This window comes from Chelonoidis abingdonii, chromosome 1, assembly GCF_003597395.2.
Source record: "Chelonoidis abingdonii isolate Lonesome George chromosome 1, CheloAbing_2.0, whole genome shotgun sequence".
Lineage (NCBI taxonomy): Eukaryota > Metazoa > Chordata > Testudines > Testudinidae > Chelonoidis > Chelonoidis abingdonii.
The window spans coordinates 28735224-28754478 of record NC_133769.1 but is presented as its reverse complement, the minus strand read 5'-3'; the positions used below and the strand labels follow the sequence as shown (position 1 = coordinate 28754478).

The 19255-nt window shown below is 40.5% G+C and overlaps 1 protein-coding gene across 14 annotated transcripts in view; it reads left to right on the top strand.

The window, feature by feature from the left end:
- The window catches only part of ATXN7L1 (ataxin 7 like 1), a 197486-nt gene that overhangs the window by 154309 nt on the left and 23922 nt on the right, over nucleotides 1–19255 (top strand). For 13 of the 14 annotated variants that reach the window (XR_012655699.1, XR_004374619.2, XM_075064835.1 and 10 more), the window contains 4 exons: nucleotides 2200–2483; nucleotides 10211–10293; nucleotides 11138–11394; nucleotides 15359–15551. Coding sequence is in view for 12 of the 14 variants with exons in the window: in XM_075064835.1 (XP_074920936.1) it covers nucleotides 2200–2483; nucleotides 10211–10293; nucleotides 11138–11394; nucleotides 15359–15551 (817 nt within the window). In the remaining 2 variants the exon portion in view is untranslated. Of the gene's footprint in view, nucleotides 1–1031; nucleotides 1149–2199; nucleotides 2484–10210; nucleotides 10294–11137; nucleotides 11395–15358; nucleotides 15552–19255 lie in introns of those variants that run through there. The other variant, XM_032787334.2, reaches the window with a different exon arrangement.

The window sequence follows — 19255 nt, the reverse complement described above, 5'->3', positions numbered from 1 at the left end:
CCTACGGGACCATGGTCTGACCTGGAGGCTGTTAAGTTCTAGCCAAGCAAGCAGAAGTGAAGGGAATGCTACACGTACATTGTACAGCCGCTGGATTAACAGGCTGGCTCCGACAGCGGTGTAAGGAAAAGTGCGGCAGTGTGCCGCACGACAGCGACCAGCGCTGCGAGTGGGCCGAAACATTTGCAGCATTGCAGCCTGGGAGGAGTGGTGGCATGTGGGCAGGCTATCCCAGCCGTTCAAGTGCTGCAAACGGCTTCAAAAAACGGGGGGTGGTGGATGGGGACAGGAGCTGGAGACAGAGAGGATTTTAGAGCCCGGACACGGTTCCGCTCCCTGCCTTCAGCGGAATGGACTGGTAAGATACACAGCGAGCTACCGCAATCGATTTTTAAAGTTTTGACCCTTCCCCCACCCTTCTCGTATTCACTAAATGCAAATTATGCACTCCTAAATAGCCTTCAGACCACATAAGCAGCTGCTCAACACGGACTCCCCCTGCCCTCTCTCCTCAAGCAAACAGCTGTGAACATTCCAAAGCAATTCCCCTGCCTCCGCTCCTCGCTCGCTGGAGCAAAGAGCAGCTGTGTTTGTTTTTTAGATAAGTAGCTCCGGGGAGCTCGGGGAGCTCATAGTTCTGCCATTCTTCTGGTTTGTTGTGGACAGGAATTCTGGGATACCTCTTAATACCCTGGAGACCAATGAAAGCGCTTTTGGTGGCCACACTTGAGGAGCAGCGCTGCATCACCAGCGCTGGAATCGCTACATCCCAAGCAGACCAGGTGTACAGCCAGCGCTGCAGCCAGGGAGTTGCAGCGCTGGCTGTGCTTTGCAAGTGTGGACACAGAGTGAGTTGCAGCGCTGTAACCCCATCCCCAGCGCTGCAACTCTCCAGTGTAGCCAAGCCCTGAGAAAGCAGCAGAGATGACACTTGTACTTACTGATGAAGATTCGGTCTACTACACAAATATCCCCTTCTATTTGTATTTAGGAACAGCTCTTGAATTTCAAGGACAATCTGTCTGTATCCTCTGTGTGGAACAATGCCCGGAGATCATCACCAGAGAATTTGCGTGCCATCTGGATGTGTATTTGCTGAAAAAGTAGTTGATCACACCCTGTCTGACAAGAGCAGTGCCTCAAAGAGGGTGGGGGAAGAAGTGGAATAATGGAGATGTTTTCATTATGGCCTTTTAACAAGATCTGGGCTTAAAGCTCTGTGCCTCTTTATCATGAATGTTATCTATCTGGACTGGTTTTCCTGGGAGGGCCTGAGCTGGAGGCAGGAAACTGGCAGGTAATATGAGGGTGGATGTTGGATGGACAAAGAAATGTGCATCTTCACTACATGTCTGCTCATTTGCATGTCAGCCAGTAAAGTCAAAGCATTTTAGGATTAAAATACATTTCTTTATCAAACTAAAATAAATCCAATCTTGCTCACCTCTTGCTATTGAATTGAGAATGTTGCATTTGTTAATGCCATAAATATACTATTAAAAAGTCAAATTATACAGAGCTCATTATTGCTGAACTTATTCTAGAAAGGAAAAATTAAGCTAATTGTTTTTTTATTACTTCTTAAAATTGTATTAAAATATATTTTAGGGTCTGCTAAACTCATTAGAGTTTGTAGTATATTTAAAGGGAGACTGTTAAAGTTGCCAGGTTCAAAATGTGACTTTTCTCTCTAATCCCCAAAATGCATATAACCTTTTGGGACCCTTCTAAGCAAGAGAATGTTTTATGAATATTTATTAATTAATGTTAATACTGCCAATAGCAAAGTTTACAATCATAATGAACACTGTATAGAAAAAAAAGTGTGCGCCTATTATTGGAGGAATAAAATCTTTATATAAAAAGACTAATTTTAAATTTCAAGATTCCAAAGAGGAATTATAAATAATGGGGAAAATGGATCGTAAAAAGGAAAAATACATACCTTGACCCATATAATTGGTTCTCAAAGCTTCCATGCTTTTGAAAAATAGCCGTTTATGTAAATACTTGATTGAATGAAATATTACATTTTGCAAAGTTATCTCATTTTCAGTCTGGTCCCAGGATATTATGTGACTTAATTCAGAAGTTCTTATATAACTGTGTCTAATTCATAATAAAATGTAGAAGTAAGTCAAACTGTAAATCCTGTGTTACAGAAAATACAACTTGAAGACTCTTTCTTTGGTTTTGCAGTGTTCCTGTTCCTGTAGTCAGTCTAGAGAAAATTCCTAACCTAGTGAAGGCAGATGGTGCCAATGTTAAAATGAATTCTGCAACCACTACCACCATCACCTCCTCCTCAGCCTCTTCATCCACCATACCTGCTCCAACTTTGGTTAAATCTGCTTTGACATCTAAGTCAGTGTCACCATCACCAGAAAAGATTCTGAACGGCAAAGGAATTCTAGCTCCTTCAATAGACAAGAAACACCAAAACGGCACTAAAAGCAGTAACAAGCCTTACAAAAGACTTTCAGGTGAGTGATGATGTAGTGCGCCTTTTGAGATAGTCCGTCATTCTTCATTAATAATTTTTGTAGCTGAGGAGTAATATGCTGTAGCTATGTTTGACTTTAAGATGCTGCTTTTCATATGAATAGTTAGCCTGCAAGCCCTTGCCATACAGATAAAATATTTCCTTTACAAAAGACTAGTTCATTTTGGCTCAGAATTAATCTGGGTTTTTAACTATTTGTCCTCAGTTGGCCAGCAGATGAAGTGTAGACTATCTAGTGAATAAACGCAGTACAATAAAAGGGCAGCAGGCTCCCCCTTTTTAATTTATTTTTAGCCATATTGAACAAATTGGCTGCAGACCAGTATAGTAACGATCAACTTACCAAGATTTAGTATTGTTCTCAAGCCACTCCAATTTAATGCCTCAAATCTCAGGTATTCATGTGTATCTTGTAGCTGAAGGCCCATGCTGCCAGATGGCTATAATTCATAAAGTTGTGTGTAAAAAAGCCAAAAAAGTCTGAGAACTTAAATATTGGACAGTAACAGACTGTGAATCACAGTGATGATTGAACCTGGTGATATTCTAAACAGAAAAAGCTCTCTACCTTGCTTGTAGCTGTTCCCATCACTTCATACTGACTCAACAGATATTGTAGGCCTTCAAAGTGGGGTTACTGTGTGTGCTGGTTTTGTCATTGTGTGAGTGATTGTGTTAATTTATGTATGTTGTGTTTGTGCTGGGAGAGGTGTGGATTTGAGTGGTGGAAAATAGGTGTATGCTCTGGCAAGAGGCTGCCTATATGAGTTTGAAATAGTTGTGTGTGCTGGTTGTGTTGTGTGAATGGTGTTGATTTGTGCAAGTGGCAGTTGAGCACATGGTGTGGCAATTGGGCCACATAATCTATGCAGTCTCCCTCATTCAGCCAATGAAAATGTGCATGCAAATTAGCTACAGAGTAAGGGTGGTGATTGGTGGAGTTATTTCTGGTACCACAATGGTCTGGGACTCTTGAAATAGCATAAATACATGCCATCTCTAGTTGTACACTGCATGGGTGTAATTTGTAAAGTCAGAATGGCTGAGAACTTAAAAACTGGACAGTAGCAGACTGCAAAACCCAGTGATGATTCACCCTGGTGATAATCTGAACAAAAGGAGCTCTCAGCCATGTTTCTAGCTGCTTCCATTGCTTTACACTGATTCAATAGATGTTTTAGGCTTCAGAATGACTCATGGTGACATTCTTGGACTCTTATTATATACATGTGGTTAGTTCAACTGAGAAACGTAACTTCTGCCACTTGCAAGATGTCCATTGGATGTGCCATCAGTAAGTGTCTTTCATGTTAAACATCATGCCTGTACTAATGAATGGGCTTTTCAGGGGTATTGTTATGTGGATCCAGTGTGTTAGTTGTGTAGCTGTGCAATGCAGTGGTTAATCTTACTCTCTGGAAATGGTTACAATTTTGCATTGTTATACCTTTAAAAGGGACAAAAACATAGAGTATGTGCTGTGTACAACATTCTGTTTTTAATTTTGGTAAGAAGGCAGTATGATACAAACATCACCCTAATCTGATGGGACTTCACCCTATCACATTGTAAAATAATTTTTAAGCTTTTATTTTTTCTTAAATATCAGGAAATACTACACAGATTTAGGGGAGAGACACTGAAGCTAGGTAAATCTTGTCGCTCATTTCCTCTTCCACCACAAGTGAAGAGGGCTGCACTTGTGCACATACACACACAGAGAGCAAAACTGGGGCCTGGTTTCTCTTAATGGGGAGGAGGAGGTAGGATTTGGGGAAGCTGCCCAAACTGTGGTCATGACCTGCACAGCCTTGGATCTGTGGTTATGAAGGCAGAATATGGGCCTGTTGATCTGTCACTTTGCAGATCCACCGATGGAGCAAGAGGATAAGCATCACAGAAGAAACTGTAGCTCAAGGGTGCAGTAGCAATTACGAAGTGCCCACTACTTTACAGCTGGGGGTGAGGGGAGGGATTTTTCCCCAGAGCTGAGATAAGCCAGTTGCAGGACTCCGGGCAGAGAATTTGCTGCCAAAAGCAGAAAATACATTTTTGTTCTGAATGAAGAAAAACAAAATGTCTGAGTTAGATTTTCCAGCAAAAGTAACTGAATCAAGTTTACTGCATCAGAAGCTGCACAGGGCCTATTCATCCATTGGCAGCATGCTGAGATTTGGGCAGGAAATCTGTTGCGTGAATTGAAAGTCTAATTTTGCTATTGGCAGTGCTATCTAGCTTAGGCTGTGCGCTTGACAGAAAGTTAATTGATTCTGTTTCCCAAATGTGTGTTGTGACACCACTGATTAGTTATACAATAATTTATAAACATGAATGCTATTATTTGTAATTGAATTTAAAGTATACCCAGGTTTTTGTAGACTGAATATCTATTGTTTTGTGTTTTTTCTCACATTTGGCAGTTAGAATTATGGCCTTGTTAGAATGGCTTGACTCCAAAACAGTGCAAGGTGTGTTTTCTAAGACTGGGGTGGGTATGGAACAGTGCCATTGCGCTGAAGCATTTAGTGTAGTGTCTTCTTTCTTAACTGGTTAAAGGTGGCACATAGGAAAACTTTTGTCCTAAGATTTTGCAGTTGACCATACCAAAATTCAACAAAGCTGAAAGTATTTAGCATAAATGACTCATTTATCTTTTTAACCTAACGTTTCATTTAATAGGATCTAATTTATAATTCCGATGAACAAATACAGGGCACTGTGTTCTACCAGAAAACAGTTTAAGATACCAATGGAAAGAATGGTTTAAGAAAACATGAAAATTTTGAGCGGCTTAAGTTCAAAATTCAGTTTAGATCTCTCTTCCCTGGACAATGGGAGCTTGTCTTCACTGCATAGTTAGTTCCAGCTGTAGAGTTTTGCCCCTAAGTAGACTACAGGACAAACACACGTATCTCTAGCTCAAGTTAAGTGGTGCTTTAAGCTTGAGCTACTGGCCTGTAAGGGGACTGGATTGAAGCTCCGGTGCTGCTGATGCTCAAACAAGTAATGCAGTGGGGATGCAGCAGCTCACAACTCATCTGCTAATCTGATCATTTTGTGTTCCTTGAGTGTTGTTTTGCAGTGTGGTTGCTCTCACTTGACCTAGGCTGGCTCCTGTGGAGTAACTCAAGTGTGCTAATTCAAGCTAACTCTTGCAGTGAAGACCAGCGCTGCTGATGGGCTCGGTCTTCGAGCTACCAGCCTTGCTCCACAGACGACTGTAGGTGTTGTATACACTGATGTTGTATTTATAAATATTTGCTGTATATGCAACAGTCATTAGAGTGAATAATTATTCTGAAGAGGTCATCACAGTATGGGGCCTTCTTTCATATTGCTTAACTAGGGTTATAGTAGTGCTCGGGCAGGTCCACACTGGCACTGACTCAGCAAAGTTGCCAGTTCACCATATCTGCCAATATATGAAAATTTGCGTGGGGGAAATCTCCAAATAGGTTAGGACTCTGCCGTAGTACCTTGTTGTCATTCTGGTGGATGTTAAGCTACTTTTTCACATGAATATCTTGATTGCCAGGGCCACAAAACTGATAGTTTTTAGGTTGTTCTTTAAAGATCTTTTCTGTTACGAGACCTAGAATCCACTAAATCCTGCCTCCTCTGACCCATTTATTGATGCAGCACCATGATACAGTTTGTGATTGTTCATCACAATGATGCAAGTAAAATAAGTTATGAGAACGTATAAATGTTTTATACAGGTTGTCCATCAACACAGTTGGCTTCTGACCATTATTATACACAATTTGGCACAGGCTGAGCTCAAGATCTGAGGGTTAGTAAATGATTCTTTGGACTATACCCAGGACTTAATATACTTGTTTTACACTCTAAGTGGACAGAGGAATTTTTAGGTTAATCTCTGTCTCTTGCTGCAGAAGTGGAGCCAACTGCTTGTGGTTTTCAGTCCTGGCAATGGGCTTAAACTGGTTTACATCAGTTTTACTTCCTTCTCAGAGCCCTGCCCTCTCTCTTTACCCTACATCCTTGAGTGAGGTTGAAGCTCTTTCTGTGGCTGAAGGCCGATTCTTGTTGGAGGTGATCGGGGATGCTGCCCTCCTCCCTGTGGCAAAGTTTGAGCAGGGAGTGAGGTAGCCAACCTGTCTCTCAGGGATCAATGTCCCGTAGTGGGGAACTGCCTTTTTCCGCATACTCTATCCTAGTAGTTTTTGACTAGTCAGGATTTTTTGACAGTTCCCAGTTTTGTGTGTTCCTCGGGCTGGAGGGCTAATGTTTTTAGTGGAGCACTCGTGGTTGTTGAATTTGCTTCCATGTTGGTCCTACAGTTTGAGCTTATGGGTGTTCAGGGCATATAGCAAGGCTTGTCCATTCACTCCAGCTTTCTCTTGTGGTTCTTTTTAGTTACAATCTTGTCAGTATAGTTTGTTTTAATTTGGGGGGGCAAAGGAGGAGATTATGTAAATGAGCCTAGAACAACACATTATATACATTTAACAGCATAACTTAAATAATTGACTCATACAATTGGCCTGTGAACATACATTTTGATGTATTAAGTATTTCTATAGTTTCATCTTATTTACTGTACAAGGCCTTTAGTGTCGGCTATGCTTAAAGAGCCACAGCAGCATCTACTATTCAGGACAGATCTCATTGCCATTGTAGTTTTCCAGTAGTCATTGTGCTGACCACCATTTCAGAGGTATGCACTTGCTTTGGAATGCCTTGTTATCTCCTCTTTCTGCCATGTCTCTTTATCCAGGGGTCAACAACACAAATACTTACTTAACATTTTGTTTACTATTAAGTTCTAAAAAACATGTATAACTCAGTACTGAGATCTGTCAGTCACTAGTACATCTAGGTAGACAATACTTGCTTCCTATTGCAAGTAATGGGAGTCAGAAATCAGATTCTACTCCCAGCTCTGCCACTGACATGCTGTATGTCCTCAAGCAAGACCCCTGACGTCATTGTGTGCCTCGGTTTACCCATCTATAAAACGGGAATAATAATTCATACCCTATTTCAGCAGGGATGCTGAGATTTACTGTGTGTAAAGCATTTTTGGATCTTAAATTAAAGGTTTTATATAGATTGGAAGTATTTACTAGTGGCATTCAGAAAACTGCACAGTTGTACAAACATAGAGTTGAGGGAATTGTTAAATGATAGAGCTATTTTTTCCATTATTTCTGTGACAGTGGAATTCTGATAAATAAAAGGGAGGCAGTAGCTCCCTTTTATGGACCCAGCCAGCCAGTTAGCTATAGAAATACCGCTGAGTAGCTGTTCTCTACTTGATTTACCTGTAAAAGGTTAAAAAGTCTCCCTGCATAGGTAAAAGGAAGGGAGTGGGCACCTGACCAGAAGAACCAATGGGAAGGCTAGAACTTTTTAAAATTGGGAAAAAACTCCCCCTTTGTCTGTCTTTGTTGTTCTCTGAAGAGAGGGGGACAGAGCAGCAATGCTGTAAAAAACTTTGGGCCATGTATGAAAAAAATGAGTAGAAACTTCTCGTTTGAAATCCCAGATATGTAAGTAGGTCAGGAAATGTCTAGGAAGACACGATTAGGTTTATCTCTTTTATTTCTTTATGAGTTGTGGACTCCTCTGTGCTAATCCCAGGTGCTTTTGTTTTGCTTGTAACCTTTAAGCTGTACCTCAAGAAGCTATCTTGATGCTTAATCCTTCTAATTGTTTTCTTTAAAAACCTAGAAAAAAGCCTAAATTCAGATGTATTTTCTTTCTTATAGCTTTTAATAAAATTTACCTTTTTTAAGGACAGGATTGGATTTTTGTGTCCCTAAGAAGTTTGTGCATGTTGTTTAATTAGCTGGTGGCAACAGCTGATTCCCTTTGTTTTCTTTCTCAGCTCTTCCCCCGAGGCAGGGGTGAAAGTGCTTGAGAGTACCCCACAGGAAGGAATTCCCAAGTGTGCCTTCCTGGGTTCTTTTTGCACTTGGGTGGTGGAAGCATCTACCCATCCAAGGTCAGAGAAAAGCTGTAACCTTGGGAGTTTAATACAAGCCTGGAGTGGCCAGTATTAATTTTTAGAATCCTTGCAGGCCCCCACCTTCTGCACTCGAAGTGCCAGAGTGGGGAATCAGCCTTGACAGGAATACAAATAGCAATGCCTATATCTATCAAAACAGTGGGGGGGAAGTTTAAACTAAGTATGTGTTCAGGTTTCTGCTACAGTGCTGTAGCATAAAACTAAAACCTATGTTATACATAAATTGTGGGTAAGACATACAAAATTAAAAATTGTAGTTAAAATATGTAAATCAGGTACAGTTAGCATTAAATATACTAAAACGAATCTCTCAATGGATGTTTACTATTGTTAATAATATTTAGAACTCACGTAAGTTCTTTCTCTTTTCAAAATGTATTACAAACTTTAAGTAAGCTTCTCAATGCCCCTATGAAATGGGAAAATAAGAATTATTAAACCCATTTTTACAACTGGTGAAGAGGGGACCGATTTAGGCCAAAGCTTTCAAATCTAGCTGGTAATTTTGACTGATTGAAATTTTTAGTGTAAAGTTTGAGATATCTATGGCCTGATTCTTCAGAGGTTCTGCTCACCTGCTACTCCCAGTTGAAGTAACTGGGAGCTGCGGCAAACAATCAGTAGGTGTCTTAAGCTGGGCACCCAGAGACTTGAGACACCCAAAATCAATGGCTGTATATGGAAAATTTTGGCCTTACTGGCCACAGTGGTAGTTATACAGTAGAACCTCAGAGTTACGAACTGATCAGTCAACACACACGTCATTTGGAACTGGAAATACACAATCAGGCAGCAGCAGAGATAAAAAAAAAAAAGGCATACATAATACAATACTGCATTAAACGTAAAATACTACAAAAATAAAGGGAAAGCAACATTTTTCTTCTGCATAGCAAAGTTTCAAAGCTGTATTAAGTCAATGTTCAGTTGTAAACTATTAAAGAATAACCATAACGTTTTGTTCAGCATTACGAACATTTCAGAGTTATGAACAACATCCATTCCCGAGGTGTTCATAACTTCTATCAAGCACCATTCTTTAGCCTATATCTCTGAATGCAATAATGACACAGGCCTGATCTACACTGGGGGGAGAGAAGGGGATCGATCTAAGATACGCAACTTCAGCTACAAAAATAGTTGAAGTTGATGTATCTTAGGTAGACTTACCTCACGTCCTCATGGCACGGGGTCAGCTGCTGCCGATCCCCGTTGACTCTGCTTCCATCTCTCGCCGCAGTGGAATACAGGAGTCGATGGGAGAGCAATCAGGGATCGATTTGTCACATCTAGAGTAGACACGATAAATCGATCCCTGATAGATCGGTCACTACACGCTGATTCGGCGGATAGTGTAGATATACCACAACCTCCTTAACTGCTACTCTCAAAAGACCTTTTGTCAAATGAAGCGTTCCCTAGTGTAATAGCAAGTTCTCTGAATTCTGTAAGTGAAATCCTGCTTTTACTGATGGGTGCCATGTGCAGGGAAAGGAGAGAACAGAATTGTCTCAGCCATGCATGTGGTACAAGAGATGCTTTGCTGGTATAGGTCAGGATGGTTCAAATTGGACTTGGGTGAATAACCAGGGACAGCTTACTGCAGCCCCTTAAAAAATATGTATTTTCTAGGAAGTAGTCCTAATTGACACATCCATTTAAAAACATGTATTTTTGAGACAATCTTTTCTTTTCTTTTTTTTCCCAAACAGAAAGAGAATTTGACCCAAATAAACACTGTGGAGTACTGGATCCTGAAACAAAGAAACCTTGCACAAGATCACTCACCTGCAAGGTACTTTTCTCAGAAGATAAAATATCAGATGCTTTGTTGTAGTTTAAAATCCCACCACAGTAATTTGAGAGGTCATACCTGCTCCTGTCTTACAGACAATGGGTATGGTATTCAGACACTATCCACAGGTAATTCTTGCTAAAGTAATTCTGTTCTGTTTCTTTGATGAATCAGAGCATCTACATCATTCCACTGATATTTTTAACAAAGAAGGTTTTCCTTATCATTTGTGATGCAAAGGGCATTACAATTTATTTACATGCACTCAATAGCATTGCTTTAAACACTGATTTTTGGTTAAAGTGCAACTGCACTATTACACAGTCTCCTTGTAGTAAAGATGAAATTCATTTTCTTATAAATAAATTGAGATCTGCTTATATGGCTGAAAGACTCACATTACTCAAACAACGGTGTAAGACACACATATATCTATGCTGTTGGTCTGTAAAGGGGAACAGGGCAATGTGCTTGAATATCTACCCTTATTTATATTTATACATTTGCCAGTCCAACCAGATCTAATTATTTATTGTAGATTAAGGGCTGCAATCACAATGCTCTAGATAGAATATTAGTAATACTATTGGGATAGTATTTGTCTTGGAAATAGTAAATGGATAGTTTCCATTATGAAAATTGCCCCTAAAGATAGTTTTAAGATAAATTGGACATTTTCCTACAATAATAATTTATCCAGGGCAATGTGGAATAGCAACTTTTTATTGCCATGACTATATCTAAAGTTGTTTTAAGTGGAGTTTTTTTCTTAGAATTGTGTTTCAGAAATTTAGAGCATTCACAAACATTTTATACACATTCTTTTTAACCACCCTATTTTTAGACTCATTCACTTAACCATCGACGAGCAGTTCCAGGTCGCAAAAAACAGTTTGACATCCTTCTAGCTGAACACAAAGCTCGATCCAGGGAAAAAGAAGTTGCAAAAGACAAGGAGCATCCACAGTCTATAAGGGAAACCCATCAGAGCCATCCCACACCAGCACAGGATTCTTTGCCAGGATCTTCACTGAACTCTGGGCAAGAACCTAAAGTAACATTTCCTGCAAAATCTAGACCACCCAATTCTGTACTTCCTAGGTGAGCAGCCTTCTCAAACGTATGAATGTGATATTCTGAAACTTCAAATGTCCCTCTGTGTCTTGTGTACAGATAATGCTATATTTGTGTCATATTTATATGGATTATTCCATAATAAAACTGTTAATATAGGGTTCTTCTCAGGAGCTGGAAATAGATAACACTAATAGCGGTACTTAAATCACTGTATAATAGTCAGGGCTCTGACTCGGGTGGGGGAGAATGGTTATTCCAAAAGCTCTGCTGTCAGTCGCAGAGTAGCTGAATGTTTCAGCTAAAATGATCAGTAGACAAATATCATGAATAGGTTTTAGAGTGATTTCATTTAAATGAATCAGGGCAATTCATGCCTCTTGGTTAAGTTTGTGAAGGAAGGTGCCATTTAATAATTCGTGTTCACTTGAATGGGACTGCTTGTACAGGAAGGTGCACTTCAGTGTAAACAAAGTGATCAGCAGCTGGCCATTAGCACTGTTCTTTCAGACTATCTGTCTGTAGCTCATCATTTCTTATTCAGGTTTTCTTTGCAACCACCAGGGCTAACAACCCTTCTTAGAACGGAAGCCCAACTTCTAAAGAAACTGATGAACCCCCTCCACAGAAGTTCTGGCATAGTATACTGGGTCAGCTGAAGCCCAGTGATGCTCTGGTAAACACCCCATGTGGTCTAGTTTCTATCATATAGCTCAGCAGGCCAAGTGACAGTCACCTGTATATATTTTGAACTGGAGCACCAATTTTGTATAGGGTTGATGGGGTCAGTCAAGTCAGATTGATCCATGCTGCTTTTATTATTTCATATTTCACTTCTTCTGAGAGGTCCCAGTTAGGATTGGGCCCCTAGTGTACTTGGTATTGTACAAACACATACAAAGATACTGTCCATGCCTCAAAGAGCATAACCAAGTGGCATACAAAGGGTGCAGGAAGAGAGGTACAAACAAGGATATGCAGTTTTTATATGCATAGCTGCACTTGCCACTTTAGAAATTATTCTGAATAAAGTAATTGCCAGGTGCTTCTGTCAGCTCCTCAAGCCATCGATAATTGGCTAATTCAGTTCAGGGCAAGGAGCATGGAAAAATGTGTGTAGTTGTTTGGGTGAGACTGACAAACTGGCAGATGCGGCTGCATCACTGGTGGAGAGGGTAGACTATACAAAGAAATGGGCAGAGAGGCAGGGAATGACAAAGTTGTGAAGAGACTTAAAGGCTTGCACTTACTGTGGTGAAAGCCAGTGGAGGGTTTCAAACAGAAGGGTGAAGCGGTCAGAACAACAGGCAAGGAAGACGAGCTTGCCAGTTACGCTTTGTAGTTCCACCCATTAAGTACTCCATTCTGCTGCAGTGCCTGCGTTTACCATCATAGTGACTATTAGCCTTCCTAGATCTCGTTACAGTGACGTGTATAACCGGTCTGAGATTTATTTTAGAGTAGCAGCCATGTTAGTCTGTATCAGCAAAAAGAACAGGAGTACTTGTGGCACCTTAGAGACTAATAAATTTGTTTGAGCATAAGCTTTTGTGGGCTACAGCCCACTTCTTTGGATGCATACAATGGAACATATAGTGAAGAGGTGTATATATATACATACAGAGAGCATGAAAAGGTGAGAGTTGTCTTACCAACTCTGAGAGGCCAATTAAGTAAGAGAAGAAACTTTTGAAGTGATAATCAAGATAGCCCAGTGCAGACAGTTTAAGAAGTGTGAGAATACTTACATGGGGAGATAGTCAATGTTTGTAATGGCTCAGCCATTCCCAGTCTCTATTCGAGCCTAAGCTGATTGTATCTAATTTGTATATCAATTCGAGGTCAGCAGTTTCTCACTGGAGTCTGTTTCTGAAGCTTTTCTGTGGCAAAATTGCCACCCTCAGGTTGGTTATTGAGTGACCGAACAGGTTAAAGTATTCTCCTACTGGTTTTTGAATGTTATGATTCCTGATGTCAGATTTGTGTCCGTTTATTGTTTTGCGTAGAGACTGTCCGGCTTGGCCAATGTACATGGCAGAGGGACATTGCTGGCACATGATGGCATATATCACATTGGTAGATGTGCAGGTGAATAAGCCCCTGATGGCATGGCTGATGTGATTAGGTCCTATGATGATGTCACTTGAATAGATATGTGGACAGAGCTGGCATCGGACTTTGTTGCAAGGATAGATTCTCTGGGTCAGTGTTTTTGTTCAGTGATGTGTGGTTTGGTGGTATTTGCTTCAGGTGGGGGATTGTCTGTAAGCGAGACAGGTCTGTCTCCAGATCTGTGGAGTGAGGGATCATCTTTCAGGAATAGTTTTGTTAGATCTTGATGATGCGCTGGAAAAGTTTTAGTTGAGAGCTGAAGGTGACAGTAGTGGTTCTGTTTTTCTTGTGGGCCAAGTCTTGTAGGATGACTTCTGGGTATTTGTCTGGTTTCTGTCAATCTGTTTTTTTTCACTTAGCAGGTGGGTATTATAGTTTTAAAATGCTTGATAAGATCTTGCAGGTTGTTGTCTCTGTCTGAGGATTGGAGCAAACTGCCCGGTTGCTATCTTAGCTGTAGACCAATGGATCATGTGGTTTGTCCTGATTCTGGAGCTGGAGGCATGTTAAGTAAGTATAGTCGTCAGTAGGTTTTCTGGATTATAGGGTGGTATTTTATGTGTACCATCGCTTATTAGCAACAGTCCCCAGTAGTGTCCAGGAAATGACGCTTGCATGGATTGATCTAGGCTGAGGTTGATGATGGGATGGAAATCGTTGAAATCATGGTGGAATTCATCAAGGGCTTCTTTTCCGTGGGTCCAGATGATGAAGATGAGATTGTAAACCTCAGTGCAGTTAGAGGTATAAACAATTCTGCAATTTCCACGAAACAGAGGCAGATTGGCTACAACTAGTGACATTTTAGGGGGGCTGCTTCCTATTATGTTAAGATTCTCATCAACTCCAATGTAATTTTAGAGAAAAATCTGTTAGGCACTGAAAACATGCCTATATTAGCAGCAGCATGTTTTTATTGTAAGCACTCAACAAATGTGCTAGAATGGTTGTTTCTCTAAATCTACATTTGGACTCTGGATTGTTGCATGTGTGACTTCTCAGAATCAGAGAGCACAAAACTGAGGGAGAAACAATTTAGCAGTAAATTCACTTGACTAGAGAAGTGACAAAATCAGGCTACCCATTACAGACCATTTGTTTCCCTCTACCTTCAGACTAGCACACTTAGCCACATAGGGTACAAGTCTTCCCTGACTATAACTGAATTCCCCCAATAATTGTTTCTAGGCTGCTTTTGAAGCATATACATTTGTTGCTAAAAGCCCTATCGTGCACTGGAGGTGGGGATTGTTTGTGGGGGTGGGCGCGGGGTGGCTAGCACAAAGCCTGCACTATTCTGGATGGTCCCGCCTTGATTTTTTTTATAGAGTTTTAGAGAGAGGCCAGATAAAGTTGTCTACTGAGAAAATCCTACAATATAGAGCTATCTGGGTTTACTTAGCTGGCTGGAAATAAACTAAGCCAGGCGTTTTATTACGTTTACTAAACTAGTTGACCTTCTTCTGGTAGGAATTTCATAGCACATAAAATTGCAGAGCTGGATACCTAGTTTTTTGGCAAGTAACAGAGTAATGGTTTCATGTGTCAGCCTTTCAATTTCTTTCCCATTTATTTTTGTTTTTATTCAAATATACTTTCTTTGCCTTTCATACCACTTAAACTGACCCTCCTTGTCAGCCCCAAATGTAACTTCATCCAACATAAATTTAATTGTGAAAGGCTGAACTGTGAAAGTGATGTAATTTTGAAAAAATCTTCTTAATTACCCCACATCATCTTTATGCTGCTTATACTGTCATTTCTTGTGCCGTTTACTTTGGAGCTTGAACAGATGTTTTGTTGTACAATGCGGTTTTAGCAAGCTGGTTAATGGAGCTTCTTCAAACACTGAGACTGTAAATCTTTTTTCTCTTCTTAGACCATCATCTACAAATAGTGTAAACAGCAACAGTTCTTCAAACCACAGTGGCTATGTACCGGAACTGCCACTACCTTCCATGGGAGGAGATTTAGCTAGTAGACTGTCCAGTGATGAAGGAGAAGTGGATGGAGCTGAAGAATCCGAGAAATTAGACTGTCATTTTTCTGGACACCACCCGAGGCCTCTTGGGGTATGTCTGTCTTTTTACAGCATTGCTGCTGTTGTTGTTTATACTGTGCCATTGGTGTGTATGGCATTCTACAGACATGTAAGAAATAAGGATCCTGCATTCTAAAGCTTTTAGTCTAAATAAGACAAATACATCTGATTCTGATAGAAGACGATGGATAGGGGAGGAGGGGAGAAACAGGTTAGTGCACACGACATATTAATAGTACAAGGTTATGGGCACAATAAAAGATCAGCTGTAGGGAAAAAAAAAAACTTTTAGGGCTAGATTTCCCTCTCATTGACCTCAGTATAATCCAGAAGTAATTCTGATGTATTGAATAGAGTTACAGTTGTGTAAAACTGGCACGAGAGACAGTTAGCCTTTATATCTTGGGAAGAGCTAATGTCTTAGGTTAAATGACAACATCTTAATGTCCTTGAAGATCTTATAGTAACAAAAAATCTACCAAGTGATTAAACTGCTTTATATTCTTGAGTATGTGTAGTCCACCTTGGAGGAATAACACTTCAGGAGTACTATTTTCATATGAATGTGCTTGTGCATTGATATCATTGCCTTGTTCATCTGAAAATTGAGTGTCCTCTCCTGAGTGAGGCTTAATCCATCTGCTCTGGAAATACTCTGCCTCAAGTGTGTGCCAGTCTGGCAGCTCCTGTTGTCTTTCTCCTCTGCTGGTTTTCAGTTTTATTGTTATTCATAAGTGCAGCCATATGGCACCAGAACTGAAGAGTGTATTTGTTTATCTAGTACAATGAAAGCAGTAATCAGGTAATTCTTGAACTCCTGAGCAGACAGCTCTCATAACAATCAAGCTATCACACTAAGAAAATTAATGACAACTAGGAATTTTCATCAATTTATTTTCTATACAATTTGCGCAATTAAGAGAATGTGCTTATATATCACACCACAGTAATACACTGAAACAGTATGATGACTGCAACATAGTCTAATCCTCAAATTTAAATGTGCATAATTCCCATTGAAGAAATGGGGAATTTTACCTGTGTTGTTACTCCTGGACTAGGCATATAGATGCCCCAAAAATTGACATATATTTACACCGATTTTCAAGTTAAATTTAAATATCTCTCCATCTATATGTTTTGTTTCCCCGTGTTTTAAAGGATACCAGCATTAGAATTTATCCTACTGTAATTATCATGTCCAGAAACTACAATGGCTTGCTTGGTGCATCCTACTATGTGTCTGTCAGTTATCCAAAGTTGCAGATGGCGCTTTCTCAGATGACATAGAAGTGATTTCAGAGTCACTGAACAGTAAAGAAAAGCTAAAATTCTTTTACATTTTTAAAAAAAAAAACCTACAGAATTAGTTGTCCTATAAACAAGCTGTGTGATGTAGCATAAACTCTCCAAAATGTGTATTAATTTTGGTTGGTCTCCTAACCCAGAGGCAGAGTGAAGTGGAGCTACTCATAAGTGAAGATGGTATCCCTAACTTGTGAAAAAATTTCTCCTATCTCCATCCAGCATGCCCCTCCCTTCCTCAGAATCATTCTATTTGAACTTATGCTAAGGAATTCATAATGTTAAACTATACCCATTGTCTGGGTACTGGCACTTGAATACTGCAGTTGATGGGTGTTTATATAGGAGCCCAGATGGGGTAGATACCATGTCTCGTTTCATTAAGTACTATCCTTTTCATGTTGCACGAAGCAACACATAAGACAACTTATAGGAAAGCTCTTGTCACCAGTAAAATTGTACAATAAAGAAATCTCCATAAAACATTGGGTATCTGTCTGTTTAGTATTCTCTGCAGTGTCACCAGCAGACCCACGTTGGATTGTTTTCTCAGCCTTTTTGTAGAGGACTGGTGTGGGCTTGGATGCAATGAAAGAAGTATGAAAGAACCACTGGATATTGAATGCATTGTTACCAAATAGCCGCCCCACTGAGTGCCAAAGGGACACCGTTCATGAGTGTGAAGAGACAGTGACTCTGTAATAATGAATGTTGGCCTGGTTAATTGGATGCATAGTATATGGATATATTGGTTTAGCTCAGCCTGTAGGAAAACAGGTAGAAAGAAAAGAGTGGCTCAATATAAGCCACTGTTCAGGAAATACTTGTTGTTAAGAGATAGTGGCAGAACCATCAGCTCTGAAAACTCTGGCTCAGTCTCCTGCAGAACCTACAGGACTGGTTTTGATCAGAAGGCTCAAGGACCACAATGTGATGGGTTCTTCCTCCTCCTCCCCCCCCACACCTGGGGTGCAACCTCGAAGTGGGATACCACTGAGCCCTCTAACTCACCAGCCTGGGTTCCCTCTCACACTGTGCTGCTGTGACAAGCTGCAGACGTACTCCCAGTCTTACATTTCCACCAGCATTCACACAGGTAGGGACACACCCAGCTGCAGTTACATGCAGGTTCTCCGACCAGCCACTGCATAAACCAACAATAGAGAGCCTACAGCCAAAATAACCACTGGCTTCCCAGCCTAAGATCCCCCCAGTGAAGTACAAACCCAGAATTATATCGTCTTGCACCGCACAGGAAACTGTACAGCATAAGGTCATAGAGTTCACACACACACCAGTGTGAAGAGGAATATGCAACAGCCTTGAGCTACTATTTCTCATACACTTCACTCCACATACTGGTTTAGATTAAGCAAAACCAGGTTTATTAACTACAAAAGATAGAATTTAAGTGATTATAAGTGAGAGCAAACAGATCAAAGCAGATCACCTAGTAAACAAAAACGCAAATTAAGTCTAAGATATTAGAAAGATAGGGTATGAATTAGCAAATTCTCACCCAGGCTGATGATACAGGCAGGCTGCAAATTCTCAAGGCCCAAGCTGCACTTGCTTTACAGCTTGGAATCCCCAGGTTTTCATACACAGGCTAGAAATCCCATTAGCCTGGGTCCAGCACTTCCCCCAGTTCAATCTTTGTTCCTCCGGTGTTTCCAAGAGTCGTCTTGTGTGGGAAGTAAAGAAAACCTGATGATGTCACTCCCTGCCTTATATAGTTTTAGCGTGTGGTGGGGACCCTTTGTCCCAAACCTCAGTTTGTTGGAAAACACCGGTATCCAAAATGGAGTCCAGAGACAAGGCCCTTACAAGTTATAGAAGCCTTTACTTACATGTCTCTGGAGTGTTCTCAGGAAGGCTCACCAGATGAGAGAGAAGTTTCTCCTAAAGCATATTGTTTTCCCTAATGAGTCATTACCCTGAATAGACCGTTCCCAGCCAGATATCTAGATTGAAAGCATCTTGCCTCGTGCGCGTCACTCAGGTGCAATTACATTTGAAATACAGATACATAATCAATATTCATAACTTCAGATACAAAAATGATACATGCATACAAATAGGATAATCATATTCAGCAAAGCATAACTTTCCCATGACACCTCACGTGACCCCGTCTTGTACAAAATGCATCATAATTATGCCGTAATTATATCATCATAATATCACTGCGAAGAATATGGGGTGCAGTGTCACACACACATTCGGAATAACAAAAGAACTGTAACAGGATTTAAAAGGAACCCTCTCTTAAGAGAGAGGTAGTGGGCATTTGGGGGAACCAGTATGAGACACAGGGATCTCCTGGAGTGTCAGAAGAAGATAGGCCTGCCTAACTCTAACCATCCCAGGGGATGGTGAGACTTTTGGTAAGACAGACGTGTAGATTGTTGATTTAAAATCTTTTTTTAT